The following is a 24,102-nucleotide window of genomic DNA, read 5'->3' on the forward strand; positions in this document are numbered from 1 at the left end:
CTTTTCCATTTATGCACATGCATATGCATATGCATATATGCGTATAATTAACTAATATAAATATTTAAAAGTATGATGATACGAAGGTAAATACTAGAAGATATTGTCATGTTAAAAGTTTAAAAGCCACCAGTTATGTGTTGGCTGCGAGTGGAGGCAAGTAGCGGTTGCTGATGAGGTGCCTAGACTGTGGGAATAAAGCTAAGAAGGATTGTTTGTACTACAGGTGCAGGAGTTGTTGTAAAGGACATGGATTTCAGTGTCAAACTCACATTAAGAGCACCTGGGTCCCCATTTCTACTAGGCAGGTTGTGCGGACGGCCGCAGCCATGGTGGGGCCGTCTCATCAGTACCAGCATCAACAACAAGAGCAACAACAGTTGCGTATTTCATCTCCTTCACTATCTGGTATGCATGTGTTTTACTTATCATGTTTTATGGTTGCGATCGGCCCTAATCATCTTAACCTGAATTTAGTTGTCAAATTTTTATAAATGAAAACCGGGCTTTATTAAGGGCTTGAAGTTTAGGGTTACTGGTGTTCAAGAATTGATTAATAATAACAACAGAACTTTGATTCTTACTCAATGATGGTATATCGATTTACAAACTCTATGGACATGTATATAACCCTAGATGATCATACGAACCAACGTGATTGTTGATGAATAATTCGTATGAACCCGGCCTTTTTTCCATTTTATATATGACTTATAGTTACGTATTAGCGAGCGAGCTCGTTCTTTCTTGGCGAGCGGACCGAATATCATTTTAAAAAAATATTCGAACCCATTGGTTATGAAATATTTAGTTAACTTTTTTAGTAATGAATGTTTTTTTATAAAATATAAAAAGCTTTGAAAAAATTATAAAAATTACTAACAAGCATTACATATTGGCCAATAATAACCTGTATATAGATTATATAAGAAAAGGCCCAACATTATTAATAGAATGTGTTGAGAGTAGAGGTGCACAAATCGGGTTTTTCAAATACCCAGATCTGGGTATGGAACCGGGTTCAGGTATATGCCCGGGTATTGGAAAATCGGGAATTGTCAATACCTAGGTCGGGTTTGGGTCCAGGTATTGCCTCTAAAAACCATACCCTAATATGGGTGTTCTTCGGTTTAGTTTTACGGGTTTTGGATTTTTCGGGTCGAGTTCTTTGGATTTCAAAGTTTTAAATTCAGACCCGAAACCCAATCCAAATCTCTCACGGTTGCTTCGGGTTCGGGTAATTTGGGTTCAGGTTTTTTGGGTTGAGTTAATCGGGTTTCAAGTATCTTAGAAAAAAACTACATTGCAAAATTTAGATGTAACATATTCTTCTTTACTCGTAATGTAAATAAACCAATAAGAAAACAAAAATAAACCAATAAAACATCCTAAAAATAGTAAAATTTTTAACAAAATTCAACCATAATAAACAAGATCGACATAATCGTCTTCTAGTATGCCGTGACTAGGGTGTTGGATTATAGTTGCTTTTAGTTATAACTTGAAACATTAATAAACAATAAACAATCGATTCATAATAGGTGGAACGAGAACAATCGATTTGGACTAAACTTTGATAACGTCACTGGTCAAGGCTTGGCCTAAAATATCTAAAAATATATACGGTTTTAAAACTAGAAGTTTAATTGGGTTTTTCGGGTTGACCCGAAACATAGAATTCGGACCCAAGAACCAACCCGAATTACTTCGGTTAGGTTCTGGTTAGCCTTTTCTTGGGTTCGGGTTTTCTGGGTCGAGCAATTTCGGGTTCAGATACAGATTTTTTCAGGTTGGGTTTCGGGTTTCAGGTAAAAGTGACAGCCTTATACCCTATGTATCGGGTTCGGGTCAGGTATAGAACCGGGTATTTGAATATCCTATTTCTGGGTATTGAAAAAACCCTATTTTTGGGTTTTTCCTAGGTTTTTTCGGGTATAGATTGGATCCTTTTAAGGGGTTGCACTTTTTAGGGGTATTTTTTAGGTATTTTTCAAGTAATTTCGTGTATAGATTAGGTATTTGAAAAACCTGGTTTCGGGTATTGGAAAAACCAGTTCCGATTTTCGGGTATTACCGGTTACAAATCGGGTCCGGTTTGATACGGGTTTTAGTACCGAATTGCATATCCTATCCATACCCTACGGGTAGGGTCGGGTATTAAAAACCTGGGTGTAAAAAAACCGGTTCCGGGTTTTTCGTGCACCTCTAGTTGAGCGATTCTATTAATAACATTGGGCTTTTCTTAAACATAATATTTTAAAAAAACAAGCCAAGGCAATTTCTTAAACATAATACCTAAATCAAAATTAAATATAAAAAACATAAAAGACAGATTTGTGTGACGACAAGTGTTGACAGATGTTTTTCTTCAATGAGGTACGTGAACCACAGATTTGCGTAACCTCTTAAAGGTTATGAGCAATTAAGAGATAGTTTCTTAATGACCATTAAAAGGCTATCAAACAGCCCCGTAATATTTTTTGTTTAATATAACTTTGTATTTTTATTGAATGCTGATGATATGCTTTTGTTATGATGGTGATATTATATTTTATTTATTTGACCGAATGACCGGCCCGACCCATCCGGGCCTGAAAACTTTGACAACAAAAAAAATAAAACACAGAAAAATCCTGAACCCATAGGAAAAAAATCATGCCTCTACTACCGCATAAAACTAGGCTTTTAACTATTTACATAGCTGACACGTAACTAATTATAATCAAACTTTGACTTAACAATTAAGACAAGCAATGTCTTAATTCAATATATTTGAGGAGTGATGAATTTATTTTGTTAGGTTTTGGAGGACGTTTTCCGCCCGAGTTGAGCGGTGAAGCAATGTTTACACGTGTAAGAGTGGCAACTACTTCAGAAGAAAATGTATGCGTAGATCAATATGCGTACGAAACAACTATAAATATAGGAGGGTGCGTTTTTAGAGGTATTCTATATGATCAAGGACCTTGTGCTCCAATGATGAATTCTGATTACATGAATGTACATGAAGGTGATCAACAAAGCTCCGCCATCAACATTCCTTCCAACTGGCAACCGGTTAATAATCCAGGGTCTTCGGCCTCAACATCATTTTCAACGCGTAACTACCAATAGATTACTCTATTATGGGTGTACTTCTAATTCAATAATTTGACTACATTATGTGTTCTTGAGACTTAAATGCCATCGAATCTTGTAAAACTTTCGATCTTAACAATATATGCATCTTCTCCTTTGATATGTTTGCATACTCAACTTAATTATTCTTAAAGCTAGAACAGCATAAAACCTGGGTAACTAATAATGACTAGTGACTTAATATGTATGTTTTGGAAAAGAACATGTTTTGCTAATTGGATATGTATGCACATATATTCCCAAGTTTTGAACCTAAAGAATGGTAATTTTAAATTTCTAGGACAATGTGGCTACATGGTGTCCCCAAAGGGTACATAAAAATTAAAATACCCCTTAAAATTTGAAAATCTTAACTATAAAAAAACTAGGTTGGAAAGCCTTTTCTTATTAATCATTAGATTTCATTAACATCACTTTATTCTCTTGTGGGATGTGAACATAGTTTATAAACTAATTTCTAGAACCCCCTTCGCATTATTACAGAGGTGATATATCTTTATAAAAGTTCTTTGAAGATCCCAAGCATTTCTGAGAGTAAACTATTGTTGCAATATATAGCAAATTTCATTTTCTTTGTCCTTAATTAACTAAGAAACAAAAATAATTTTATATGTTCATCTGTTGTTACAATTAATTTCATTTCCATAAATGAACGTAAGAATTTTTATTAGTTTTTGTTAAACATGTCTTGCATATTTGGGTTTTTTTAAACCATTTACTATTTTTTTTATTGAATTAAGCGAACGCCTCATCTCTACTCCCTCTCCCTCTCTATAACCACGTCATCTGCAACAACATAAATTCCAATCTACGTCGAAAATATAATCAAGGTGATTATGGTAATATAATATATATTATTGAGAGCAAAATGAAAGCTATGAAATCTTAAGTTCTTAACAATCATTTTATGATTTTATCATAGGAAGAACTTATAGCTAATGATTGCCACCTCCTCAAATTGTGTTGTATCATTATGAGAAATATTCGGTGGGCATCTTCATACTAACTTTAGGGCTTGGGCTAACGAAGTGCACTATACATAAACCATGCCACGTCGATATTTCCATTTTATTATTATTATTATTATTATTATTATTATTATTATTAAGGTTCCAATACGTTGTTTTTATAATTATTTTCTGTTATTTTTTTTCATATTTGTTGATTTCTGATTATAAGACGTTATAAGTATTTACAGATTTGTATTTTGTTGTTATTATTAGGTTTTTTTTTCTTTTGCTATTATAACCTCTAGTACTTGTTTATCTTAGTTCTCGCATAGAGCTATAGTGAGTACTATAGTAATTCGAGAACTCCATTACACGAATACTTTTAGTGTGAGTACTACAGCAGGTGAGATCCTTGGCGTGCGAGTAACTTAAGGATGAAAACTTTAGATGACGCAAGTACTTCGAAGTTCTTGTATAGCATGAAAATTGATAGGTTTTGAATCTTGTACAATCATTCAAGGTTAGAGTAGAAAAGAACCAGAGGATTAAAAGGAAGTAATCACCACACAAGTTCTAGATACTCCTTTTCTACATGTTTTTGGGTGATGTGCATTTCGTTAACGGTAAGGTTAAGAGGTGTATATTATCTTAAATGTATGTATGTTAAATTGTAAGGCCAATTTAAGTGACTTGCGATATCAAATGACGAAACCCGTTATATATTTATATGGTCAAGATAATATTTAATGTCGGCGAGAAACACGGACACGAGACGAGAGCTTCGACACGCGTAACTTCAACGGGAAAGCTTCTAAAATGTTTTTTTCTTGTTTGGCTATAAATAGGAATCATGTATTTCTTTTTATGTGTGTGTTTTGTATGGTGTTTTCACCCACCCAACAGGAGCTCACCTTGGGTGGGGTCGGTTCGTTTACTTAATAAATTAAATCTTTCAACCGATAACGAGATCGTTCATTTATATTATCGTTATATCATTTTTTTGGTCGTTCGATTTCACCGCACCCGTCTCGAGCGTTTATCAAGAACAAAGCCGTTCGTTGTCGGATCTGGTTTCGGGACCTACAATTGGTATCAGAGCGGGTCGAATCTTATGATTCAACTTTGTTCTTGATATTCGGGTTCTATTTCCGCTATTACCCGAACCGAGACGTTAATTTCGTTGAAGTTTTGGAAATAAAGTTTGGTGTTTGGAAATAAAGTTTGAAGATTTCAGAAAATAAAGGTGTTTGAAGCTCGTCTTGTTTCCGGATCTGGATTCACCGACACTTTTCGGGGTGGTTGTCCAGTTGGTTGTTTTTCGGTGGCTGCGGCAGTGTAACATCTGGCGTTCCGTGGTGGTGTAAGTTGTAAGATGTGGTGTAGGAAAAATGGTGGAGGCAACGGTAGCAGAAAAAGGTGGCCGGAACAACTAATTTCCGGCAGCCGCTAACCGATAATCGATTTTCTGGCGAAGGCCACAAAGGGTGGCTGCGTTTACCGGTGGCGGTGGGGACGAAGAAGTGTTAAACGGAGAAGAAGAGAGAGAAAGAGGAAAGAGATGAGGTGGATTTTAATGTTGTTCACCGGATTTTTTTTTGGTAAGGGTGACCGGAAATGGGTGCCGGAACTCTGGCGAGTTTCAACTGTTCGGTCACACGTAATTGTAACGGTGGTTGATAATGGTAGTTGTTGTTGATTAGTACATGGATTTGTGGAAGGAGGAGGAGGAGGTGGCGCTGTTGTGGCCGGAAATGGCTGCCGGAAAAACGTCTTTCCGGCAAGTACGGCGCCGGTGACGTGTTTCCGGCAAGTTGATATATGAGGGGGCAGCAACATAATAAGTTTGCAGCTAGGGTAGGTGACATAAACATGATGGGCCTAATGGATCATGGATCACGTACTAGTTATGCAATTTGGGATTACTTGAAGATATGATTTGAAAGAGTTGATAGTTTGGCCGGTTACGAGGAATGCCTTTTTTTTTTGGCAGAAAATAATTATTGATTCGGGGTTGACCAACTGAAGAAAGTCAAATTTGTTCGGGTTTCGTCTTTTTTAAACGTTTTCAAAGCTTGTTATTTCTAAGGCGTTCGAGAAGTTGGATCCGAAAGGTGAACTTTGAACGAAATAATAAGTTTTGTTCATTTGATCGATGAAGCCGGTAATTCGAGATTGATTTGTGGAAATTCGAGCTCATCTCATGCCTATATACAAGCGAGAACTACTTCAATATTAAATATAGGTGGGTCATACCTTGAGGGGGTGAATTGAAACGAAGATGCTTCTATTTATCGGGTGACTTGTGAAGATGCAAGACATGGTTTAACAAAGTTTTTGATATCATAACTCAAGGGGGTGATTGTAAGGCCAATTTAAGTGACTTGCGATATCAAATGACGAAACCCGTTTTATATTTATATGGTCAAGATAATATTTAATGTCGGCAAGAAACACGGACACGATACGAGAGCTTCGACACGCGTTTAACTTCAACGGGAAAGCTTTTAAAATGTTTTTTTTCTTGTTTGTCTATAAATAGGAATCATGTATTTCTTTTTATATGTGTGTTTTGTATGGTGTTATCACCCACTCAAGGGGAACTCACCTTGGGTGGGGTCGGTTCGTTTACTTAATATATTAAATCTTTCAACCGATAACGAGATCGTTCATTTATATTATCGTTATATCATTTTGTTCGGTCGTTTGATTTCACCGCACCCGTCTCGAGCGTTTATCGAGAACAAAGCCGGTCGTTGTCAGATCCGATTTCGGGACCTACATAAATGAATGAATATGTGTATAAGAATGTTATACAAGTCAATGGAAAATCTAAATATAGGCTCTTCTATATGAACATATTGAGGCTCTCTTCCATGAGAATACGTTAACTCCTAAAAATAAAAATTACATAAAATAAAATAAAAATAAAGATTACATATATTACTAAAACCAGGGGTGTGCAAAATACAGGTTAGACCCGTGAAACCCATGTATCCGTTTTACAAAACCCGTGAAACCGAATTGGTATTAGAAATGTGTTCGGGTTCCAGTTTTGTTTCATGGTTAATCAGGAAACGGTCTGGTCCGATTACGCACCCCAAAACCGGCTTGACCCATAGAATCGTGAAAATCAATTTCCAAGTGTAGTTTTCACCGATCTATAGGAAAAGTAAAGGTCGGAATTAATTTCTAAAAACTCAGAGATGCAATAGATGTTATATTATAAACTAGGAGAGTGTCTGTGTTACACACGGGTGAAACATATTTAAAGCGTTATATATATATATATATGGGTTGGTTCATGCAAGAAGTCAATCTAGGTCACTTATTTTATTTTCAATCTTACATCATTTAACTAATATATTAAAGCAATACATGTTTTTCACATGTCCTTCAAATATATCATCCACATGGGATGCCAACTAATCAATTTCCATTTATAATTCCACCTAATAAACTATTTTTTAATTACTACTCCTTCAATTTAATACATTTTTATGTTAAATCATATGACAATTATGCATTTATTAATATTTATTAATTACCTCAAATAAATCAATTATGACTTTCTTAGAATTATATTATTAACAATTTCTAATTATCTCAAGTTAGTTATTACCTAAGAAATAATAACTAGTTTCCACATTTTGATCAATTTGCTGAATTTTTTTTACAGGGGTATTACGAGTTTATGGGTCAAAAGTGTATTATCTAATATTAAAGCAAGATGATTTTTTCACATGACATCATTCTAGGGCTTCTACATAAGATGTCACGTAAATGTCATGTAATCAGCTTCCTATTTTATCATCTCTTCTTCTAAATACAATATGAGACACGAACCCTTTTAGTTATGTTATAATCCATGACTCAACTTTTTATTTTTTTTAACTACCCGTGTATCACATGGGCTCTATCCTAGTTAAAAATATATGAAAATGATATTAAAGTAATATAGATGTATTATCTCTCCAATTAATAATATATATAATTAAACCATATGAGTTACATCTCTAAATAATATAATTAATCTAATCACAATAACTAAAAGATTTAAAAAATCAATAAATCTATAAAACAATAATTTATCTTTATAATTTTTTATCATATCTCTTGAATTCACTCTACACAACTTTAATTTTTTTTACACCTCTTCAAATTTTTCCTACATATCTTTAATTTATTTTTTGACGTCTTAATTTTTTTTCTACAAGTTTTCAATTTCTTCGTACGTATGTTTTTCGTCCTACACATATTCAAATATTTCCTACGCATATTCAATTTATTCCTACACATCTTTAATTTTCTAATACACATATTAATTTTTTTCCCTACACATCTTTAATTTTCTCATACACAACATATTTTTTTCCTACACATCTACATTCGTCGTACATCTTTTAATTTTTCCCAAGCATATTTAATTTCTTCCTACACATCTTCAAAATTTTCCTACAAGTATTTAATTTTCTCATACACATCTTAATTTTTTTCCTATACATCTTTAATTTTCTCTTACACATCTTATTTATTTTCCTACGTATTTTTAATTTCTTTGTACACATTTTTTTCCGTCTTACACGTCTTCAAATTATTTTATTCAAAATAGTAACCCAATTTGAAGAAACTATTTTGCTTAAATCTATAAATTAAAAGATGTCTATTGATGAAAAAAAAAACAAAATTAAATCTTACACTAGCATATAATGAAATAAATAAATCGTAACTTACAAATAATAAATTTAAATTATTTATGCTTTGGACTTTTATTTGGGATAGATGATATAAATGAAATGATGAATTATCATATTCCACCTAAACTACCATTTTCTTACTTATTTTAATGTCTTTTAAATTTTATTAATTACAATAAATGCAATAATATTTCAGCCACTGATTAATAATTTAATGATTAAGATCACTTCTTCCACTTCTCGCTATAATAATCAATTTTGGAATGAACCTAATCCTATATATATATATATATACACTATAAATTTAGTAAAATGCAAATGTCATATTTATATAAAAAATGATACTTTTACATAATTTATGAGACATTAAATTGTTATTTTAATTCAAATACAAAGACTAACAAAAATAAATAAAAAATTAAAACTTCTTTATAACTTATAACATGAGTACAAAAAACACATGTTAATTAAAACCTCATCATCTAATAGAATCAACATCCAAAATATCATGTCTCATACATAACTGAAATACAAAAAAAAAAAAAAATCTTTATGCAAATTCAAACACAAATACATTAGAAAAAAATAAACAATTAGTGATAAGGAAATTAATTAATAAAAATAAAAACTTTATATAAACATAATTGAAGAAACCATACCTTGATGGTGTTTGCGTTTTCCAAAGCAATTTGGAACCCGTAAAATACCCAAACCTATGAATACAACACCTCAAATTAGTTATAAATTCAAACAATATCACAAGTTATATCCTAAATTACTACAAAATTAATAGTAATGAAACCCGTATTTGAATATGTTACAAATTAAATATTTTTGTTAATTAGATTACATATAGAAGTTGTTTTAAAAGATTTTGATTTTTATTATTTCTATAAACAATTTTGAATGAATAGTATTGAAAGTTTTTATTATATTTTAAGAAATATTTAGTTTATGGTAAAACCGTTTAAAACTTTATGAGTTAGTCAAACATATTAAACAGACTTTTTTTTCAAAAATTTATGGTTTTTGAAGAGCATTTAAACAATTTATAAGATTTAAATATTTGGTTCCAAATTTATAAATCTAATTGATTAGGTGTTTAAACCCTTTTTAACGGCCAACAAACATAGAATGCTTAGGTACTCCGTACGTGATGACCCAATGGTAAAAGTCCACCGCCAGTTGGCCCAACCCAGCCGTACGAGCCCTTAAGCGCCTCCAAGTTATCTTAAGTTTTGGGAAAAGCCGCCCGCCCAAAGGCCCACTTGTGATAAAAACGCGGATGCCCTCAGGATCGAACTGAATATCACAAAGATCCCAGTTTTCCTTCATTGAACCACTCATGCCCCCTCCCCCTCCCCCCCAAAAAAAAGCGCCTCTAAGTTATCTCAAGTTCTAGGAAAACCCACCCGGCCGAAGGCCCACTTGTGGTAAAACCCGGATGCCCTTAGGATCGAACTGAATATCACAAAGATCAAAGTCTTCCTTTATTAAACCACTCAGTTGGACTTTTGATGAAATTTAATGGCAAAACATAAGAATTTGAGAAGTGGTTTGTTGAAATCAGTTGGACTTTTGATCTATCACATAGTTAAGTCTTCAAGAAAAATAAGATGAATGCATATGCATGAAGAACAATTGCGATTTCGCCAGTGCAAGTTCGCCGGATGACAAATGCTGAGTTATCTACAAGGACAAGTTGTTTGTTCCGAGGTCCAATTTTTGTAAATGTGATCAAGATTATAAACAGCTGTGTCATGCATGGTATTAAAATTAAGCATATATTATTAACTACATATCAACGTGATTTAGCAATATTGTGATACAGTAGTCACACGTTGCTGAAGTATGTCGAAAATAAGCGATAAAAACCCGTAGCAATGCATGGATAACCTTGCTCGTTTAAATACAAAATATAAGTTATTTGAATAAATACAAAATTAACTGCAGTGGTTGGTGATGATGTGGAAGTTTGTGAAGGTTTGTTATCATGAATAAAAATGAATGTCCTTTAAAAAGTTTGGAATATGTTGTGGATTGTGGAGGTGACGCAAGGATTTGTTGTTGTAGATGTTCTAAGCCTTTTCTTCATCGATACCAAGGAAATAAAGCCACTTTTGAAATAAATCAAGCGAGCTTCGGTGTATGTTGTTGTATTGTCCTTCGGCTTATGGAAACATAACTTGTTTCTAGATGGACCAAATTAATTTTATAAGTCACATTTGATGGATCAAACTTAATGAAAAATGCATAATGTGGCTTTGTATAGGTATGTACATGGAAAGTGAGAGCATGAGAGTCGTGTTTGAGCCGTGTTCATGTTCACGCTTATGAATTTGGTACGCCATAATAGGGGCGTTTACGGTCCACTTTTACGTCAAATTGTGAGCCAAACCATCGCTGAAGGTTTGGGCTTATTAAGCCTTAATAAAAAATGCCATAAAATGTTAAACAAAAAAGTAATTTAAACAAATGGTTGCTCAAATGACCCCATTTTCAAGCTCTATTTGTTCTGATGACTGGACAACTAACGAGCCAACACACAAGCCATTCAGAACCTTCAAGTATGTTATTAGACTAGGCCAATATTTACTTCAATTAAATCCTATATAAAGTATAGGTAAATGAAAGTTTGTAAACATAAAATGTATCATTAAATGTTACGGTTCGATTTCATACAACCAATTTTTGGTATGAACCGTAAACCAAATCATTCGTTACGGTATGTAAGTTTTGAAACCGACCAACTGAGACTCTGAGAGTTAAAGATAAAAAACCAACTGCTATATCAAATTGATAACCGGTTTGAATGGTTACACTGATTGAAACAAAACCGTGAGCACCTCTACACTTTAAAATGACCAGAAAGCTATTACCGGTATGCATGTATAACTGTGTTTGATCTTCTTTAAGCTATTATACAGGAGCATATACAGAATATTTCTCATAACATTGTCAAGGGAGAACACGCTCCAGTGAGCGACTAATCCGCCCCTTGAATTGCTCACAAAAAGGTAAACAAAGAAGGCGACATAACGACCAAGTCAAGTGAGAAAACCCTGAAATTGTATAAACTAGTCTTTATCATAAACATGCACACATAGCTTATTCATGTTTCACAACACATTTATCATGTCCTATCAACCCTAGTGTTGCTTTGTAGTTTTACTGTTGCGGCTATTCTATTGGTGTACATATATTAAACATCAGGTTCTTCTTTCTTAACCTTAACCTCTGCATCAGGCATTTCTTCTTCCTTAACCTCTGCATCAGGCATTTCTTCTTTCTTAATCTTTGCATCAGGTATTTCTTCCTTAACCTTTGCATCATCCCAACGACGCTTTGTTCCCACCTGAAAATTAGAATCATTCACAACCTTAAAAACGTAAGAAGCAATCTTGGCCTTTGATCAAACGAGATTAATTAGTGACAGCTTAGTAATTAACTTCCAGTTAATAAATGGGTAAAAGATACTATTATTTGTATTTGCCCCTTGTGCCGAGTTTTTAATTAAACACTAGCTCTGCCAGTTTTTTTAAACTCAAATAAAGCTTTATATACTACACCATTTTTTATAAAAATTACACCATAAAATCAAGCATTTTATTGTTTATTGTCTTAAATATGGTTACAATATTGCTATAATTTGAAAAAGAGACATTTTAACACACCTCGCGATAACTGTGCTGCTATGTGTTCTACAAGATGTTAACTCATTTTAGTTGGTGCTAGTACATAGTAATATAGATGATAAAATTACACAACGTTGTTACGTGTCCACGTCTAAAACGGTATTTTGATAACAAAAGTAGGGCATTGTTAATTTTAATTCCATTTATGGATGCCACAAAGCCATAAAGCTGCGTTCGTAACGCAAACAAGCTCGCCCACAAAACCCACGTTTGTTGACATGTCACCTTCCTGTTGTTTCTTACGCTTTTTAGGCGAAAATCATTTTGTACATTCACCGCAGCCAACATATCCATATATGAACACAAATGCATGTTCATATGCATATGCAGGATCAAAATTTCAGTAACTGCAATTAAAGCCATAAAGCTGCTTTCGTAACGCAAATACCCTCGCCCACAAAACCCACGTGCGTTACGTGTCACCTCCCTGTTGTTTCTTACGCTTTTTAGGCGAAAATATTTTGTACATTCACCACAGCCAGCATATCCGTTATATGAACACAAATACATGTTCATATGCATATGCAGGATCAAAATTACAGTAACTGCAATTAACATAAACCAATATATACACTTTGTTACCTTAGCATCTCCATGTGGAGAAGTAGCAAGAGAATTCTGCAGCAGCTCTTGTTCTTCAGTTAAACAAGTTTCACAAAGGAAATGATCTGTATGCTTAGCCTCTGCTGATGACATACCAATACAACGAGGATGAAACCTAAACCAAAAACAGTAACAATTATAGAGATGACCAATGACCAAACTGTTAACCGAAACCGAACTGAAGACCGACGAAACCAAACCAAAATCAATCGAAAATAGGTTATCGTTCTTTTACCCCTGATTAACCGGAATTAACCAAACCATTCACATTTTCATATAAATCTTGCTTCTATACATCCATTTCATATTTTCAAAAATTTCATAAAGTTCTAGCTTTGATTAACCGAAATTAACCAAACCGAACCATTTATTTTCAAAAATTTCTAAGTATATCTTAGCCCATCTTTGGTTTTGATTATTAACCGAGCCGAAATCCAAAAGGCTAACCAAATAAACCGACCCGATGAACCAAAAACCAATTGGTTAATAAAAATAGATTAACCAATGAGTAGGCTGCTCAAAAAAGCTCGGGATCATGGCTTGCTCAACAAAAGCTCAAATAAAACTAGCTAAAAAAACTTGATTTGGAACAACCTAAGTTGAGTTGGCTCATTTTTGTAACTGAGCCAAACTCGACCCAAGCTCGGCTCGATCTTAGGCTCGTTTAACTTTAAAATCGAGCTCAAGCCTAGCTGAGCTGCCTCGTCTAATTTCGAGCTCGAACCAACCCTGGCTCGACTCGTGAACAGCCCTACCAATGACTTTGGTTTCAGATGAGACTAATATTCGAACCGAACGGAACGTACACACCCCTAAACAATTTACATCACTTTCATATTGATCAAAACCCTAACCCTAAATCCACAACCATCAAAATCATATCATTCATCCAGATCCCCAAATTCAACCTACCAATCGATGCATCCGTCACACTGAACCATCAACTCATCCGGATTATACGGCATATTGCACTTACAGTACCTACGAATCACACCAATCCATCAAACAATTTCAAATCAAAACACATTACATATTATATTATTATCATTATCTATACATACACAGCAACTTTGTTAGGAGAGAAAGCACGAGCAGAGCTCTTATACTCAAAACGACAGAAGAAATCGTCGTTTCCAACCGCACGAAGGCTCGTGTAGCCTCTGAACGAGTGCACGGTGCACTTGCCTTCGATCGTGTCGGCGCTCTGCACGTCACGGTGATCGGAGAGAAACAGCTCCTTCATGCCGTGGAACCGCCGCCGGCCGCCGGCGGCTTCTTCCGGCCGGTAGTACCACTGCACGTGCACCTTCACTTGACTTCCGATCGATTCGATCGTTTCGATTTTGGCCACGTATGAAGGCTTCGATGGTTTTGGTGGCCGCATCAACACGCAATCACCGGCTGCAAAAATAATAAAATAATAAATTAGTAAGAATAATGATAATGATAGAATTGTTAGGAGATAATATAAATTGATATACGTTTGATGATTTTTTTGGTGCGTTTGATGGTGTAGGAGTCTAGGGTTATTTTGGTGGCACGGGGTTTTGGTTTTGGTTTTGCCATGATGATGTTGAAAGATGAAGAAGAATGTTGAAATGACAATGAAGGAGTTTATATATAAGAGTGAGTTGATTTTCGAACACGTATACAGAAATATAAAATAAAATAAAATAAATAATAAATGTTGAGATATTCGTAACTACTTGTCATTATCTTTTTTTTCTTTTTTTAGTTTTGATGTGTTTCTGTTAAGGGTGGACAGGAATTCGGAATGGGACCGTCGGGCCGTCATTCTGATTTGTAGGGATTAGCTCGGTACCGTACCGTACCGGTATTGAAAATTCTGATTCTGAAAATCGCAAATTTTTGGTACCGGTACAATGTTTGGTTCGGTACCGGTATTTAAGGTAAAATTTAGAAAATACCTATGCCGTACTTGTCCCGAAAACTCAAAACCTTGGTACCAATTCGATACCGACGGTACCAAATCGGTACCAATCGGTACCATACCGATTTTTGCTCATCCCTACTGATTTCATCTTACTTTTGATAACGAAATGGTTAGATTTGGTGTTTGTGTTCATGTTTTGGCATTCTTCTTGACCCTTCAATCGAGCGGCTTTGATTTGTTCTTTGAATGGAATTGGACTGTCCAATGTGCCATCTCACCAGTTCTACCTATCGTGATCGGCTGGCAATTCGTGCCTTTACAGGTTTGAAGCAACGCACTTAACAAAAGTGTCAAACATGAATACGACTCGTTTAACTACTTTATATGGCATGATTATAAGACAGTTTTAAGTTTCATATACCAATAAAGGAAAATGATGGAGTTTCGGTTATTTAAGAAAATAAAAAAAATCACATACCATACTTTTTTTATTAGCATGTCTTTATCGTATCTTAAACAAGTACCCAATTGCCAGCCTTACGTGATCCTTTGTTTCCTTTCACTCTGTCCACCCAAAGCATCATGTATCAATGGAAATTTATTATAATCACCGATATAAGTGTTTTTCTTTTTTTTGGTTGGGTTAATAAGTGGCTTTTGGTGATGATACTGGTTTTTGGGAATTGAATGTGTTGTTGATTAGAATTGAATTTGAAGATACAGTCCTACTAGAATATGAATGTTGGTGGGTTTTTTTTATTTTTTTATTTTTTATTCATTTGTGCATTTGTGTTATAAGGGTGGACGGAATGGAACCGTCTTTTCAACTTACTTTGGTAACGAAATGGCTGGAATGATATTCATGTCCATCTTTAGCCGTTTTTTTTATCCTTCAACCGGCCGAATTCAATTTCTTCTTTAATTTCTCATGGAATCAGGTTGTCCAATCCGCCATCCTGATTCCATGTACCACCTCTCTTGCCATCTCACCAAATCTGCGTATCTTGATCCATATATCCTTCCATTCACTCCGTCCACCCTAAGCATCATTTATCGATGGAAATTAATTATAATTGTTAATGTATACTTTTATATATAAAATCTAAGATTTCATTTAAAAAATTGTGGCTTTTGGTGAAAAGAAAGTGATTTTAACTAACCTAGACACGAATTCAAGATTTATTAATTATGTTACAGATTTGTCAAAAATGGTTTTGAATGTTCCTAAATACTTTTACAAATATTTTCCAAGTTATTAATTGGCATTAAAGAGATTAAACTGATTTTGAAGGTCTTTTAACAAAGGGTCAGGTTAAAATTGCAAAATTGAGCAATTAAGGCTCAAATATATTCCTAATTAAGTGTCAAAGCATGACTAAATTAAATGCAATGCATGATTTGGAATAGTTGAGTTAATTGGTCATGTGGATGATGAAATTAGTCATAAGGTCACTTAATTGTATTGAAGCATAATTATTAAAGTTTTGCATGAACATTAGATGTTCAAGTTCAATAATTAAGCAAGAGCATGTGAATTGCAAGCTTATTATTCTAAGATGAGCACATAAAGCTTTCCAAACGAGCATACATCAAACGGCTCGGTTTAAGGATAAATATGATTTATTGCCTCATCCGGTCCTCAATTTTGTGCAAGATGCGTATCTTGTGTATTATGAGGCCAAGTCTTATGTGTAATGTCGTTCTAATTCTAGCTAAATAGGTTAGCTATCTTATTATGTCAATCGCTGCAAGATCAACCGGGTGACAAAGGACCGTATAGTATTTAGGGTTTTTATTTTTTGTGGTGGTGCAACGGAGAAATAGGTAACCAGAATCTAAGCCTTTGATACCATGTTAGACAATGGTAAATACTGAATGACTCCATTCATTATAGGGTTACAACATATAGAGCTAAACCGGGCTCGATACTAAAACCCAAACACGTAAGCTAATGTAAGATCGATGTTGGACCCGAACTCAGATACACTATGACACTGACAACCAAACGCGAGTACACGACCAGCATGACTTGATAATATAAATAACTGATTGAATGTGTTGATTCATTCTATACATAAGTTTAGAAGATATTGTCTTTCATACTATAATTAACAAACAACCAGCTATAAGTTTAACAATCAACAAACAACCAAAAGCATCAGTCGCCTTCTTCGTTTGTACACGATCATCTGCAAAGCGAACACGAAAGAATACAAAATCAATATCTGAGATTTAACGTTCCAAGAAAGAAAAAAAAAACTAATTAACTAACTAACCTTTTCGAGAGGGCGATAACATCTTTATTTAAGCTAGAGGTTTCCAAAAACCGATCACCACAATCTTTAACACTAACAGTTTCCATGTCAAAGTTAAAATGACCAGAGAATTCATTCCATTCAAACCACATCTTAGCAACAGACTCTTTCTTGAAGCAAGTGACATGGTCAGCCTGTTCGGGTGCGTCAGCAGCGATTAATCTGTATGTGTAGACCTTTCTGGTTTGACCAGGTCGAAAAGACCGGCCCAATGCTTGACGGGTAACCGACGGGTTCAAAGGAACATCCAAAATAATAATCCTAGAAGCCCCAACAAGTGATATCCCTTCACCACAAGCTTTTATGGATCCAAAGAAGACTCGGGATTCAGACGAGTTGTTGAACTGGTCCATTGCTAGCTCACGTTCATCATTGTCATGGCCTCCAGTTATCATGAAGATCTGTTTGCCAACACTCCAACCCATGGTCTTAACGGTCAGTCTGACCAAGAACTTTAGGGGCAGCAAATACTGGCTGAACACTAAAAGCTTTTCGCCTGCAGATTCGCATAGGCGAAGCATGTTCATAAAAAACTTGGCTTTAACCCCTTCAACCCCGTCTACTTTCTCTAGCAGCTCGTCAATCTCGTTATCGTTTATATTTTTAGAATCACCCTTGTTTTTAAACAAAGATTTGAGCTCAGGGTGCACGTAGATTGCACTCCCGTCACACATTACTCTAAATGTGTTGTTTCGAGCTGCTTTCTTTGCCTCTGAAATCGCACGTTCTTGGTTCGGGGTGAGCTTCAGAAAGACTGTAAAGTCAACAAGACCCGGTAGCTCATCCAGCATGTCTCCTTTGTAATACTGGAGAAACGGTCCTGTCATCTCTCGCAGATCTTCTATGACCGCTGCTTTCCTTTTAAAGTTATTATCTTTGACTAGAGTACGCTCCACCAACTCGTAGAACGCGCTATCGGTACCCGTACTCTTCTCATGACTTTTGAACTCCACCCTGCCCATGATGCGCGTTTTTATTGCTTTTGAGGTTTCCATCTTTAGAAACTTCGGGCGGACGAGGTTCAAAATGTTGAAAACCTCAGTCACATGGTTTTGAAACAAGGTTCCTGAAAGAACTACTTTCATCGGGGTTTTTACCTTGGCAAGAGCTGTGAAGACGTTCGTTTCTTTGTTTCTTGGTGTGTGGCCCTCGTCTAGAACGAGGAGTGTCGGGCAGTTTATCAGTAGATCTTGACAACTTATTGAGGCGGGGCTTGTAGCAATGTCACACACCACCGACGAAAATTGTTGGTAGCCCAGAAACAATATGCTTCGTTGGTTCGCCCATTGTTTAAGAACTTGCAACTGTTGCACTCTGCCTTCAGCTTTTGCAGAGTACATATCCAACAATAACATGTCTTCAACTTGCCACCTGATGAATTCTTTTTTCCAGGTTCCCAAAATGCCCCTAGGGAGGACAACCAACGGTCTGGCGTCTGGATATTTAGCCATGAAGCTCTGAATAAAGCTGATTAGTAGAAATGTTTTGCCAGATCCTGGAGCATGAGTGAGGATGCACCCGCCCGGGTTGTCTGACTCCAGGTTGCTAAGGAGAAAGTTGAACCCTTCAACTTGATGTGGTTTCATTTGCCTTTTGTGCCTCTGGTGAACCGTTAATTCACGTGCAGTGAAATCAGTTTCGGCTAACTTCACACTATCAAGACTGGTGTCTCCTGAATTATTGTTTCGGCCTTCATAATGATACGTTCTTATGCTCTTTGACGTCTGAATAGAAACCGGAATAAATTATGTTAGTGATGACATGATCAATAAATAAAACATGTTGTATGATGAAAAGTTAACCTTGGGACGTTGGAACTCGATTACGGAATCAATAGGCATTTGGACCATTCCACAAACTCGGCAGACATAACCGATATCATCTTTTAAGATATAATAATGATCACACTCTTGTTCATCTTCGCTTGGCTTTTGATCGGGTAAAGGATGCATTTCCTGACAAAGATAAACAGAAAACAAAGTTTGAGATCATGATGATGATGAATATATAATACAAAATTAATTACCTTTGATGACTCTAATCCAATGCGCATTTCATTCCATATATCCTCATTAGGATCAATGTCAGATTGTGAATCACTTTCATCCTCTTCAACCATCACATCATCATCATCCTCATCTTCTGTGCTATTATCATCTTCACTCTCCACCTCATCATCTTCTATGCTCTTGTCATTTTGGTCATCAACATCATTAACTTCTATACTCTTCCCTTTTTCAACATTGGGATCAGAAGTAGTTGTAACTCCGCCTGCGATGAAAGCTTGGCCTTGAACATCACCTTTCCCCTGCATGGCAATGAACTATAAATAACTTTTAAATAAAGAACGAAAATGTAATCTAGATGAATTTAAATGCAGCGTGCATATACTCGTCAAATTATCAGACAAGAACAAATGGGATCCCTACTTAACTGTTTCATTTACCGTATATGCTATATTTCTGATACGAAAATCTATATAAGCGTACCTTGATGTCTTAATTTATTTCTAATATATATATAAGTCTGCAATTTATTCTCTTTAAATGAAGTAAGACACATGTTCTCAAAATCATATGGTAACATCTTCATACAAGTCGAAAGTTTTCTAGCAAGATAATCTTGTCTTCTACACACATAAGATTCATTTCTATAATATCTCTAATATCATGCGTGCGTAGTTATAAAAGGAAGAATACACACCGAACACTTGTGTGTGGAGACTTGACAATTAATATCAGATTTGTTCTGATCATCCGCATAAATTTGTGCTAAAGACTTCCTCCTTGTCTTGTCGTGTACCTTCATGTTCGTTCATCCCAAATGAATCACAAACCAAGTAAAAAACATGAATTATGTAAAGGCAGTCCAAAAAAAGGCACAATAGATATGCACGAGTCGCATTAATATACTAAATGTCAAGATGATCTGGACTAAATCACAAGAAAACCAAACTTACCAAAACTGCCATCCCTGGAGACAGCTCAGCAAGATTATTCGATGCTACCACATTCGGCACTGGTTGAAAAGGCCTCGGATGTTTTGTCTCATCATTATCATCATCGTCGTCATCATCATCCGAGCTAATGACAATAACTTCTTTTGTGTCATTCACATTAAGAGAGTCTTGATCCCCCGCTTTTAGGTTCACTAAATCTCCTCTAGGTGACTGAAAGCTAGCTAAAAACATCTTCCGCATTTCAACTGATTTCTTGTGCTTGTTATCATCAACCAAGCATGTTGTAGATATATTTGTGTCATTCACATTAAGAGAGTCCTCCCCAGCTTTTAAGTTCGCTAAATCTCCACTAGGTGCGGGAAAACTAGCTAACCACATCTTCCTCAATAATAAAAGATGTTCGATTTCTTTTATGACAGAACCATATTCAGGAGAACCAGATTCTTTCTCATAATCTCTAGGACCAAATGGATCACCATTATCAACTTTCTTATGCTTATTATCATCAAACAAGCATGTTGTAGATGATTTTTTCTCATTGCTGTCCGTACCCCATTTACGTTTACCTGTTCAGTAATAAGCATATACATATTAAAACAAAAGATATCAAGAAATCCTAAATCAAAACAACTGTTGAAAGAATATACCCTAAATAATAACATAAATACATGAATAATTGACAAATTGATAGGCCCAGACAGTAGTGACTTAACATATTTTGGGGTCTAAAGCAAACTTTAAAAGTATGTCCCATTTGTAAAAACAAGTTCTTAACTGAGTATCAAGTAAAATAAAATGTAGTGTAATAGTGTCTGTAAACTCATATAAAACATTATATACTGTATATTAAAAATTTATAAAGAAAAACAATGTTCAATTTCTGATGAAAGGAATAAACCGATCTGTTTTGTTTATTGAGAAAAAGCACAAAGTATCTATCTCAAACACCAATCAGTATATACGCGTCACGACGTTATCTTCCCTACCAACACATTCATATTCCACAACAACACTTTTTTCACCTTAAAAGATATTAGATTAGAGTAACTAAGAAATAAACATTCAATCATTTTGCTATCTCTTCTCATTTCTTTCCAAAAATTTCCAAAAATATAAAACTTGGTAGATTATAAAATATATATATCTTCAGCATAAAATATAGATTAAAGCAGTTGTTTTTCAATTTTAGAAGCCCTAAAAATTTAGGGGGCTAAAACGGTTGCTTTACTTGCTTGTTTCCGTGGCTCCTTTATTTTGTTATATATCTCTTCTCATTTCTTTCGGAAAACATAAAACTTAGTGGGTTATCATATATATTTTCAGCATAAAATATAAATAAAGCCGTTGTTTTACGAGCCCTAAAAATTTAAGGGTTTGCTTTACTTGCTTGTTACGTGTCTCCTTTATTTTGTAACAAAAATATATAAATATAAATTAAAACTATCGTTTTTCAAATTTGCGAGCCCTGAAAATTTAGGGGCCTAAATTGTTTTACTTGGTTGTTTTGTGTCTCCTTTATTTTGTAACAAAAATATATAAATATAAATTAAAGCTTTGTTTTTCAAATTTGTAAGCCCTAAAAATTTAGAGGCCTAAAATGGTTGCTTTACTTGCTTCTTTCATGTTTCCTTTATTTTGTAACAAAAATATATAAATATAAATTAAAGCCTTGTTTTTCAAATTTGTGAGCCTTAAAAATTTAGGGGCCTAAAACGATTGCTTTACTTGCTTGTTTAGTGTCTCCTTTATTTTATAGCAGAAATATGTAAATATAAATTAAAATCGTTGTTTTTCAAATGACCACCAATATTCTTTATAAAATCAATCAGCTTAAAAAGTTACATGTAATCTAATAATAATAATAAGAAGAAGAAGATGTTGATAGATGTAACACGATATACCAGACGAGCTAGAAGCTTCCGGCCGTTCCATTTCCCGATCTGTCTCTATCGATGAAGCAGCTACAAAACAAAACCTAAAATCAAAACATGCATATTTCTCATTTCTCATAATTAATAAGCAAAAACAAGTGGAAAACAAACGGATGATTAATGGATTGAAGCTTGAAATAAACGGCCTCGTTGTGGTCGTCAGGAGTCAACAAGTTGCAAGTGATTGTGTTGTGTTGTGTTGAAGGTTTAGTAGATGAGGTGGAATATATATATATATATATATATATATATATATATATAGCGGCGTTAAGTGAAGCACAACTATGGTGTCAGTGGAGACAAGAGGATTTGTACACGTGAAAGGACAGTAGTAGTGGTCAGGGGAGTTTCGTGCCGACCATCTAATCATTTCTTTTCCTTGGGATTTCAAGGTGGCATTGGTCTAGAGTTGTCTACCTTTTTGTCTTTATTGGAATTACGCTCCTCGATAACCAATTCAGTTTATTAAGACGGGATGTTAACCGTGAATATTAATTTAGATATTTTGGTTCTAATTCTTACACAGATCATAAATTCTAAGTATCAATCATCATTACATGCTATTAAACCAGAAATCCAATCGCAAAAGTTACATGGGTTAAAAGATCGACTTTTTTTTCCCTCAAAATAATGTAATAAAAAAATTTATTTATTAAACCAGTATTAACTAAAAAGTATTTATTAAATTGGTATTAGATTAAAGAGTATTTACTTTTTTTTTCTTTTTAAGGAAAAGATGGTTTACACTTAATTCTCTACCAAATTTTTAGCTTTTAATGAATAATCTCATGCTAATGGCAAATATCATGTGTTACCGTTACAGAAAAAAAGGGGGGGTGGGGTGATTTTTTTTTTTTTTTAACAAAATTAATACAAAGTTTAATTAAAATTAAAAATTACATTATTCAAACTTAAAAAACACAAAAATACGAGCATTAAAAAAATAAATCTAAAAATCACAAGCCCGTATACGTTTTTTCGCTAGTTCATGTTTTCTGTTAAGATTTATTTCAAATATCGGACGGTCAACCTTCGTGCGAATCCGTGTACGTCTTCAAGTCCATGTCAAACCACCTCCTCTACTGGCTCTTTTGAGATTTCTTGGGTGTAGCTATCTTTGATTTATTTGAATTTATATATTAGAAATATTGTGTTTGTGTGTGTAGAAATTTGTAGAGTATGAAAAAAATGGGTGAATAAAGTGTTATATTTATATTAAAAAATTGAAAATTAATTGCAAATAACCGTTGTCAACGGTTATTTGATCTTCAATTCTATAACCCGTTTCATGCACCTGAAAAAGAAAAAAAAAAGAGGAGGTGGCTACGGTGTTCCCAGAGTACCCAGGGTACCCGCAATTGTTTACCATAGCCCACCCCCACCTCCGTTAAGGGTATTGTTAGCCCGGACTTCTATTGTATTAGCCATCGAAACGTGCGTCAATCAAAACATGCTCTTAATCTATAATGTTGATCTAGTTTATTACTATTCTCACCATTAATTTTTTATTTTTTTTCCAAAGGCCAATTTATTAAATAAAAGAAAGGCTACTTGTAAGCCGCAAGAAGCTTAAAAAGATTACAAACAAAATAAAACTGGAAATAAAGAATTACTAAGGAAAGTGTTGGGTTTCTATGGAATTTACAAGCTTAGTTAACCATTTAACTAATCACAATTAAGGCGGAAGCGTGATATTTACAAACTAAACATATCTATCCATATGTTTATATATGTATATCTTACAAGTTTATATAAGATATGTTCATGAACAACCTAGTTCATTCAAGTATTAAGATTACCAATAATCTATTTATTAGAAACCCGAAGCAAGGATCAAATGATACGGAAAAGCTAAACTATCAAGCTAGTAAATACTTACATTCTTAACCCTTTAAGAGTTTAGTAGATGGTTGAAGAAGATGA

The 24,102-nt window shown here is 34.5% G+C and overlaps 3 protein-coding genes across 3 annotated transcripts; 1 reads left to right on the plus strand and 2 right to left on the minus strand.

Moving 5' to 3' along the window:
* Window positions 1–165: 165 nt before the first annotated feature.
* Window positions 166–3,114, plus strand: LOC143593598 (protein SHI RELATED SEQUENCE 3-like). The gene is made up of 2 exons (XM_077073182.1): window positions 166–408; window positions 2,801–3,114. The coding sequence occupies exons 1-2, from the start codon at window positions 174–176 to the stop codon at window positions 3,112–3,114; spliced, it is 549 nt and encodes a 182-aa protein (XP_076929297.1). The 5' UTR covers window positions 166–173.
* An 8,870-nt stretch (window positions 3,115–11,984) lies between these two features.
* On the minus strand, window positions 11,985–14,646 carry LOC143593599 (chromatin remodeling protein SHL-like). The gene is made up of 5 exons (XM_077073183.1): window positions 14,562–14,646; window positions 14,142–14,481; window positions 13,993–14,061; window positions 13,060–13,195; window positions 11,985–12,137 (listed from the first exon to the last, which is right to left on the minus strand). Exons 1-5 carry the CDS (start codon window positions 14,644–14,646, stop codon window positions 11,985–11,987), a joined length of 783 nt encoding a protein of 260 aa, XP_076929298.1.
* Window positions 14,647–17,153: 2,507 nt separating this feature from the next.
* On the minus strand, window positions 17,154–23,607 carry LOC143593600 (protein CHROMATIN REMODELING 35-like). Its single transcript, XM_077073184.1, has 7 exons — window positions 23,546–23,607; window positions 22,150–22,223; window positions 20,249–20,814; window positions 19,316–19,597; window positions 19,092–19,244; window positions 17,251–19,013; window positions 17,154–17,163 (listed from the first exon to the last, which is right to left on the minus strand). The coding sequence occupies exons 1-7, from the start codon at window positions 23,605–23,607 to the stop codon at window positions 17,160–17,162; spliced, it is 2,904 nt and encodes a 967-aa protein (XP_076929299.1). The 3' UTR covers window positions 17,154–17,159.
* Window positions 23,608–24,102: the final 495 nt, after the last annotated feature.

Source organism: Bidens hawaiensis, unplaced genomic scaffold (assembly GCF_021521415.1).
Source record: "Bidens hawaiensis isolate Kalapana, Puna unplaced genomic scaffold, B.hawaiensis_p1.1 tig00042395_1, whole genome shotgun sequence".
Taxonomy (NCBI): domain Eukaryota; kingdom Viridiplantae; phylum Streptophyta; class Magnoliopsida; order Asterales; family Asteraceae; genus Bidens; species Bidens hawaiensis.

What these genes read in the sequence shown, in the direction of transcription:
- LOC143593600 (XM_077073184.1), bottom strand. Translation starts at nt 23,607, where the DNA reads ATGGCTAATACAATAGAAGTCCGGGCTAACAATACCCTTAACGGAGGT. An exon ending in CTCCAGGGATGGCAGTTTTG is followed by an intron (nt 19,598 to 20,248) that starts GTAAGTTTGGTT and finishes ATTGCCATGCAG; the next exon opens with GGGAAAGGTGATGTTCAAGG. An exon ending in TTGGATTAGAGTCATCAAAG is followed by an intron (nt 19,245 to 19,315) that starts GTAATTAATTTT and finishes TATCTTTGTCAG; the next exon opens with GAAATGCATCCTTTACCCGA.
- LOC143593599 (XM_077073183.1), bottom strand. Translation starts at nt 14,646, where the DNA reads ATGGCAAAACCAAAACCAAAACCCCGTGCCACCAAAATAACCCTAGAC. An exon ending in CACCAAAAAAATCATCAAAC is followed by an intron (nt 14,482 to 14,561) that starts GTATATCAATTT and finishes TTATTTTTGCAG; the next exon opens with CCGGTGATTGCGTGTTGATG. An exon ending in TGTGACGGATGCATCGATTG is followed by an intron (nt 13,196 to 13,992) that starts GTAGGTTGAATT and finishes TTTTTGGTTTAG; the next exon opens with GTTTCATCCTCGTTGTATTG.
- LOC143593598 (XM_077073182.1), top strand. Translation starts at nt 174, where the DNA reads ATGAGGTGCCTAGACTGTGGGAATAAAGCTAAGAAGGATTGTTTGTAC. An exon ending in TTCATCTCCTTCACTATCTG is followed by an intron (nt 409 to 2,800) that starts GTATGCATGTGT and finishes TTATTTTGTTAG; the next exon opens with GTTTTGGAGGACGTTTTCCG.